The following is an 8,689-nucleotide window of genomic DNA, read 5'->3' on the forward strand; positions in this document are numbered from 1 at the left end:
CACAGCCAACCTGTAATGTCTTTTTAACTTTTCGGGCTATGCCTTCATTTTCTAAAACTACAGAATGACTGGTTCACAATTAGGCCTTTTTAAAAAAAAAACTTTCTACTGACTCTAAAGCACTAATTGTAGATCCAATCACACCATCAAACGACATACTTGATATTGGTTTCAAGGTTTAATAAATATACCTATTACTATATGCAATTTTAGTCTGTTTCATTAAAATAAAAAATAAAAAATTCCATCATCGAAAAATCATTTTCATGTTAAGTGATAAATGTGTTGTAATTTTATCTATCTTTCAAGAAAAAGAATACATACGGAGGCGCTTTGAATGGTACTTCGTCCTTTGAGTGAGTGAGGAAAGATGTTTTCAAATAAAATCTTAGCAAAGGATTGTTAAAAGGATTGTGTACTTCTTCCTTAGACAATTGAGTACCTTCAACAATCTTTTGTCATTTACTATGATTATCAATTCTAATGAAGAATGTTGAATTTTACCAGTATCAACTTGTGATTTATTCAGCTTATATATGATGACCACAAGAATATATTTTCGGTAAAGAAAGCAAATTGAAATGTCCATGAAAAGAAGAATGAGAATTGCATTGCTTTTTCTTAAAAGAAAAATCTTATTACAACAAGAAAAAACGAGGACAAAAAAAAAACAACGAAAGACATGATCATGGCTTGTAACAAGCCCTGAACATCTTAACGAAAGGACGCATCATCTTCACCAGTATTTTCTTCTTCTTCTCCTTAGGTTTGTTCACCTTGCAACAATGCTCTTGACTCAGACTCAGAGGAGGGGTCTCCGAATCCTCATCGATATCACCGTCATAAGCTTCCTCATCCGATAGTAGTAGTGTGTCAATACTATCATCTGAGGTCAAATTTGTTAACAGGCTTGTTAACAATTGCCTAATGTCCTTGAACTCAAGACGCGCATCCGAATCTTGTGCCCAACATAATTCAAGGATGGGGATCATTTCCTCTGGTGTATTCGCAAGACTTGGTCTCTCACCCTGTAAGGAAAGCAAATCCAGCATTTAAAATTCTTCACCCTTTTTAGATTTTATAAGTTGATTTGTGACCTTACATGTTGTACAAGTGGGGGAACACAAATGTTAGGCACGTCAGGGAATGGCTCTACACCATTAAGCAGCTCCCAGAAAACTAGAGCAAAGCTGTAAACATCCACTTTATGATCATAGTGCTTTGGCTCCTCAACTCTCAGTGCCTCACGACTACTTACCTACGGTTACAAAAACAGAAAAAATCAATCATTTATATGTTTCGAAATAGAAAATTTAGCTCAAAAGAATCATTACCTCAGGAGCCATCCATTTACAAGTGCCAGCCTCACCGGTCATGCCATCTCTATTCTCTTCTCTAGCAATTCCAAAATCAGCCAATTTCACATGCTTGTGATCACCGGTTAACAACAAATTCGCTACACCAACCAACACACCAAAATTTCAAATTTGTTTCTCTATTCACAAGATTTTATGTATAAACTGGAGCATATTTACCTGGGTTTAAATCACGGTGAATGATGCCTTCTGAGTGCAAAAACTCCATGGCTCGAGAAATATCCAAAGCAAAGGTCAGTGCCTTCTTTAGATCTAGAGGTTTCGACTGAGAACTCCACATGAACCTCTGAAGAGTGCCGCCTTCCATGAGTTCGGTAACTATCGCCAGCTGCGGCACTATGCAAGCTCCAACAAACTATACCATCACCAAAAACCATGTTTAGTTTCTCACTATTATATTGATAAAACACCAATATAACTAATTATTTTTTCTCATTTTTTACCTTCACAATGTTGGCATGTCTCATCTTGGATAGTAACAAAACTTCATTTTGAAACTTCTTTTTGTCCATTATGCTTACAGCAGATTTTACACTTGGTTGCATTATCTTCACAGCAACGGGAACACGGTTTCTGAANTTGCATTATCTTCACAGCAACGGGAACTCGGTTTCTGAACCTATAAAATTATTATAAAGAACATACGAAATAGGTGATAACTTTTAATTAAACGGATTAGTTTATCCATTATGTTAAATTCATCTCATCATTATAAAAAATAAGAGAGAGATGGAACATACAATCCTTTGTAGACGATGGAGTGGCTTCCTTCTCCAATCATCTCTCCCACTGAGACATCGTTTGGGTTGAGAAGCAATTCCCTGCTGATACTGAAATTGAATTTCTTGTTTGAGAAAGCCATTAGTCCAGCGCTAAGGCTGGAAGTGATTGAGAGGACTAAGGATGATTAGTGAAAGATGAAGTGTTGATGATGATGAGTGATAGAGGAAATGCTTGGGCTTATTTATAATACTACAACATGTGGGGTTGATTCTGTAATCTTACGAGTTGTTATTCGACGTGTATGTTGGCTAAAAATGTTAATTGACAATTAATAGTATAAAAACGAGAAAATCAATACTAATTAGTATTACAGTAAATGTTTACCAATGAGCATGAATGGTCTCGTTTACCAAGCTTATCTTTAATTTTTTTTTTTTTATCCTTTCACCACCACATCTCTTGATTTTCTTATAATCTTATCTTTAAGTAGCTTTTTTTCTTAATATGTTTAACAATATATGTGGACTCTATGTGCAACTCTTTTGGAAAAACTTTTTATGCATGAGCTGTATACAGCAATGTATTGTATATAGCAGGAGAAAGATGGTAACAAATCTGGAATTACTATACATTTTATTAATTTTATATCTATAAAATTTTATATATTGTTTTTTAAATAAATCTTATTTTCATTGCCAATAATTTTCATGATGACTTAGAAAGGCGACTGACTGATAATATAATCTTCTATCAATTTTTATGATTAAAGATAGATAAAATAATCAGGTAACCAAGGTCCATTGTATCCTAGTTTTGTTTATAGTTTACATACTAATGTACTCACAGCCAATGACGTTCGCAACCGAGTAAGACATATGGGGTTCTTCGATATTATAGACATATGACGAAAAGATTTTCAAACTTACCGTCCATCTTTCCTACGATATTTCTGTTCCAGTCTATGTGACTATATATGTATCACATATAAGTTGACAACGCCATGCCAATGTATAAAACATCCACCATCTCAAAAGAGCTATACATTAAATAAATGTTTCCATAAAATGAGATTTTGTTGCCGGTCGAGCTTATATGATTAGGTCAGAATATCCACCATCTCAAAAGAGCTACATTAAATAAGTGTTCCCATTTGTAGAACGCCATGCCAATGTATAAACATCCACCATCTCAAAAGAGCTACATTAAATAAATGTTTCCATAAAATGAGATTTTGTTGCCGATCGAGCTTATATGATTAGGTCAGAATATCCACCATATCAAAAGAGCTACATTAAATAAGTGTTCCCATTTGTAGAACTCGAAAAAAAAAAAAAATTGAAATAAAAACCTAGCAAATACATGTTAGGGTTTAGGCATTGCCATAAGACCGAACACAACACACACTCACCACTTAGGGAGGAAGCTTCTTATCTTCTAGTTTTAACACTTCAATTTCGACCTTTGTAATGGAAACAAGACTCAATATGGGCTTATTAGTTAGATATCGTTGAGATTTAAAAGCCCATCAATATTGTATTATTTTCACTCTCGTAAGCATGTTTAACAGTGTAAGTTTCCTAAGTGTGAGGGCTTGAGCATTTGCTGAAGTGCCGGTTCAATAATAATAATAAAAAAAAAGAGACGGTGGTGTTTTACAATATACATAAGCTGTGAAATTATGTTTTACAACTTAATGCTAGTCCTACTTCTCATTTCGTTTGTTAGATTATAATTTCTTATCATCTTTACGAAATTAGGAGAGTGCAAGTTGTAACGACTGTATTTTTACATTATTTCTCTCTACGCAAATCAAGTCAGAGTCGACACATCCAGTACTTGTAGTAAATCTACAATCATTACCATGTCAACTGGATTAACTAGTTCGAACAAACTATAGGCTGAATCTCATTGGGGACCAGACTTTGTTTGCGATATTCACACAGTAAGTTGATTACATATGTAGGTGTATAAGACGAGAAGATTAATATTTACGATATATGTTCAAATAATTCACATGCATATACTATACGTATATATTCGGGTGGAGTGGACAATGTATTATAAAGAAGGCCGGTACTTTGGCAGAGTTAAATTAAATTTATAGGATATTTTTCGGGTTTGAATATTTGTAACACACACGGACGACAGAAATAAGAAATGTAACACACATCATCAATGATTATATATTTGATACCCATACGTTTACTACATAAACCTATCGACGTTTTGAAATGCTCACACTTCGTGATACAAAAATAAAAATAATCGGTCCCATAATTACGAAAACAACGGATGTCGAGAACTTGTCGCGTCCGAGCTACTGTGTTAATTTCAGTTCCAATTAGTTTTAAGATTCCCTAATTACCTAACCATATTAAAAAAAGTCAAAATATTCCTTGATAAAGAACAGGGAATATAGAGATAATAGTAAAGTTGGATAATGTGATCTTTAACTCAGTTTCAACTATTCTTTACAAAATCAAAGATTCCTTAATAACAAACAATATATAGTGATGATTAAGTCGGTGACTACAGCTGTCCCTATTTTTGTCATGTCTTGCTTTTGTCTAACAAAAACGGTCACACGAAAACTTACTAATACGATATCTAATTTTTGGTGGAGCTCATCTGAGGAATCGCGGTGTTTACATTTGGTCACTTGGGACAAGTTGTGTGTTAGTAAGCTGGATGGGGGATTGGGTTTTCGATGTTTAGATGACTGTTACACTGCTTTGTTGGCTAAACAGCTTTGGAGATTGATTACAGTCCCAGATTTACCATTTGTCAGGGTTTTTAAAGACCGCTATTATAGCCTTATAGGCATTCTGATCCGTTGGATCCAATTAAATATCTCTCCTCATTGGATGGAGAAGTATGGTGTATGCTCGCTCTCTGGTAAACAAATGACTTATTAAATGGGTAGGATATGGTGATTCCATCTTAGTATGGTCTGATCCCTGGATTCCTGCTCAACTCCCGAGACCAGCATTGCAGTTCAGGATTGTCTTTCTATCATGCACTTCGAGTTAAAACCGTCGTTGACATGACCTCAAATTCCTGGAATTTGGCTTTGCTTTCGGCCACTTTTGCGCCGAAGGATGTTGCCATCATTATGCTTTACCTTTGGGTAGTCCAAAATCACCGGATAGGCTGGATTGGCATTTGACAAAAACTGGTCTCTATACGGTTAAATATGGGTATAATGCTTTACGGCAGCATCAGGTTTCTCCCTCTGCTCTGAAAGCTTTTGGCCCAAATATAACTCCATTAGAAGCCTTTGTTTGGAAATTCCGGTGCCCTCCAAAAATTCGGCATATCTTGTGGCAGGCAATCACTGGTTGCGTAGCAACAACAACTAATCTTTGGAAACATGGAATAAGCTGTGATATCAAGTGTGCGCTTTGGGCCTGTTCGAAAGAGACAATCAATCATGCTCTGTTTGAGTTTCCTCAGGCGAGACAAGTTTGGGCTTTATCCCCGTTTCCGACAACTCCGGGGTGTTTTCCCTCAGAGTCTATTTATGCAAACATGGATTCTTTGTTTCGGAGATTCTAGCAGATTTCTTCGGCGAATATCTATTCTTGGATTCTATGGTATATTTGGAAGGCTCAGAATGATAATTTTTTTAGTAATCTGGATTCTAATCCACTAGCGATTCTATGCTTAGCGGAGGAGGAATCAAAGGTTTGGTCCTCGGCACAGGATGATGCTTTGGGGGAACTTCCACAAGTTCGGTCCCGACCTGGTTTTAGGGACAACGATAATTTGGTAGTGGATAGGCATGTAACAAGATATCGGTGTTTTGTGGATGGGTATTGGAAGACAATAGACCAATATGTTGGTCGAGGATGGTAATGTATTTCCCCTATGGGGGAGCCCCCCCATTATGGTGCCGTTAATCTCCTACGTAGTCTTTCCCCCCTTCATGCAGAGGTAGAAGCTCTAGTCTGGGCAATGTGGTGTATGATTGGTGCAGATAATCAGAATGTCGTATTCCTTACCGACTGTTTCGACTTGGTGAAGATGGTGTCGTCGCCCTCCGAGTGGCTTGCATTCCAGACTTATTTGGATGAGATTGAAGTTTATAAGGATGAATTTTTCTCCTTTTCTTTAGTCTTAGCCCCCCATCGGAGAATGGTAAAACGGAAAAGCTGGCGTGTCGTGCTCGTGTTGCTTCGCATTTAATTACCTATGTAAATGATTTTTCCTTCAATTGGTTCGTTTGAGCTGATCTAGTATTTTGTTGTAAAAAAAAAAGCTTACTATTTTATGAAATCGGATATGTAGAAAAGATGGGAATTTTAATCTCAAGACAGTTCAACTAAAATAAATACTCTCAAATTGATTAGGATAGAAACAGATTTGAGAAACTATCTTCATTCAATACAAGAGAAAGCTTAAACACTAAGGGAAAACCAAACTATACAAAAGATAGATAACCGGAACTAAACCAACTCTATATACACTCTAATACACCGTCATTTTCAAAATTGACATATATATAAAAACTTGTTGTAGCTCAAATTAAAATTACGTAAATTTAGAAGTATTAAAATTTAAACATTAATTAAGAAATATAAAGCCTAACCCTAAACCCTAATTGTAAGTAATAGTGAGACATCACAACTGCAAGTAGAAAGATGCGAATATAATTTTTCCTTCAGAATTTTGTCATCAATGGAAGGTTATATATACAAGAAAATCAATAAATCTTGGGAAAATTATAAATAAAGGATCTTTTTCCAAAAATTTGGCCATCTACACTTTTTTTTCAAGATTGTCAATTGTGACGAAAATGCCCCTACTAATAGAAATATTGAAGTTTTTTAGAGTTTGAACCAATAATCAAACAGAAAACCCATGTTAGTATACAACTGTGAAAAAAAAAATTTGAAAAAAAAATGTTTTGGGTGTCAAAAATCAGTTTGTAAATTACTGATTTCTGGTCTAAATTGTTTAGAATAGACTTTCTACGTTTTTTCCTCTTTCTGAAACATTTAGATTGTTCATTCTACAGTTTGTACATGTTCTACGAAGTTTAGACGGAAAATTGTTCTAAAAATTTCAGAACCTTAATTTTGTATGTTTTACAAAATTAAGAATATGTATTCTACGTTTTTCTTCATTCTATATCAATTCAGAATTCATTTTCTACGTTTTACCCTATATACTAAAAGAAGTAGAAGATGTATCATAGAAATTTTTAGAACTTGTAATCTGTAAACCTTAGAATACCCAAAAATAGAAAGAAAATAAATTAAATAAGGAAAGTAAATATTTTTTAAATATTCTTCATTTATGGTTAAGATTTCGTAATTACTGTTTAGATTTGTTCTACTACAATTTAGAATGCGTATTCTAAATTCTTTAGAAGATAAACAAATTAAGAAAAATCGACATTATACCTTAACTGTTTATGATCGGTCACCATCTCTTCCACCTTCCACAAAAGCTTTCACTTACCTGTTTATGATGCAAATCTATGTTACTTGTGGTGTATGGACACTGGATGCCAAGAAGGAGTGGAGATTTATTGATGATGAAGAAAAACGTGCTAGATTACTGACTTTGCAACCCACTACATCTCTTGAAGAGTTGAAGGTGATGGTTTCAGAAGACTATGAAATAGAGCAAAATATGTTTGATGTGGAATTCAGTTATCTACCCACAGAGGTTAAAGTTGATTGTCCTCCTGTTGTATTGACAAATGATAGAGGTATGAAAAATTTTCTTGCATATCTGAAAAAGATAAACATGATTCGGTTGTGTGTTACATTCAAAAGAGTAGTTGATGTGATAGGAGTAAAGTCCAGTTCGATCTGAATAAGTTCCCAGTTGATAGTAGCAATGGTTGTAATGTGGAAGTTGATGTGGGAAAATCAGTAGGTATTATTTCAAGGAATTCACCTAAGCGGACTACTGCTATATTAGAAAATCCTACTGATTTGTATCTTGGTGATGCTGCTGGTTTAAAGTTAGAAGATTCAATGGTAAAAAAGGATGAATATTTCAGCAGTAAGGAAGCTTTACAGGTAAAACAACCGGACCCGTTTTTTTTTTTTAAATAAGTGCAATACATAATTAAGCATCTCATACTACTTAATTAAACCACCCAAACCACAATTCCTCATTAAACCGATAACAACCAATATGCACAGCGGAAACATACCAATATACAGAACCAACACATCATCAATGCAATAACATTCCTAAGCATTCTATCCATCAACCTAGCATAACTCTATCCAAGGTTCCAACATAAACAATATAACCAAGTCCAACAACACACAACCGAGACCCTAGATCATCCTCCTCCTCATCGCCATGATTCCACACTACACAATACCTGCACCACAAACACAATGAGATGCGTGAGTATTACCAGAAATACCCAGTGAGACGATCCTCCCATCTACGAGCTATACACACAAGCAAATCAAGAGTACAACCACAAATAAAACATAACAAACCAGACATTGAACAGAACATCCAATAACACATTCATCACACCTACACAACTTCACACAAAACAAGTTATACAACCCAATCGCTTAGATAAGCTCATGGTCACGCACTCACCTTATCAAACT

The 8,689-nt window shown here is 35.0% G+C and overlaps 1 protein-coding gene across 1 annotated transcript; it reads right to left on the reverse strand.

The window, feature by feature from the left end:
• On the reverse strand, positions 687–2,289 carry LOC104715530 (serine/threonine-protein kinase STY17-like). Its single transcript, XM_010432926.1, has 6 exons — positions 2,117–2,289; positions 1,820–1,949; positions 1,536–1,731; positions 1,335–1,456; positions 1,103–1,258; positions 687–1,028 (listed from the first exon to the last, which is right to left on the reverse strand). The coding sequence occupies exons 1-6, from the start codon at positions 2,236–2,238 to the stop codon at positions 687–689; spliced, it is 1,068 nt and encodes a 355-aa protein (XP_010431228.1). The 5' UTR covers positions 2,239–2,289.

This window comes from Camelina sativa, chromosome 9 (genome assembly GCF_000633955.1).
Source record: "Camelina sativa cultivar DH55 chromosome 9, Cs, whole genome shotgun sequence".
Taxonomy (NCBI): Eukaryota; Viridiplantae; Streptophyta; class Magnoliopsida; order Brassicales; family Brassicaceae; genus Camelina; species Camelina sativa.

Excerpts from the sequence above, each read along its gene's own strand:
- LOC104715530 (XM_010432926.1), bottom strand. The coding sequence starts at position 2,238 with ATGGCTTTCTCAAACAAGAAATTCAATTTCAGTATCAGCAGGGAATTG. Across the intron at positions 1,732-1,819 it reads GACATGCCAACATTGTGAAG|TTTGTTGGAGCTTGCATAGT; the intron begins GTAAAAAATGAG and ends GTGATGGTATAG. Across the intron at positions 1,457-1,535 it reads TCACCGTGATTTAAACCCAG|CGAATTTGTTGTTAACCGGT; the intron begins GTAAATATGCTC and ends TGGTTGGTGTAG.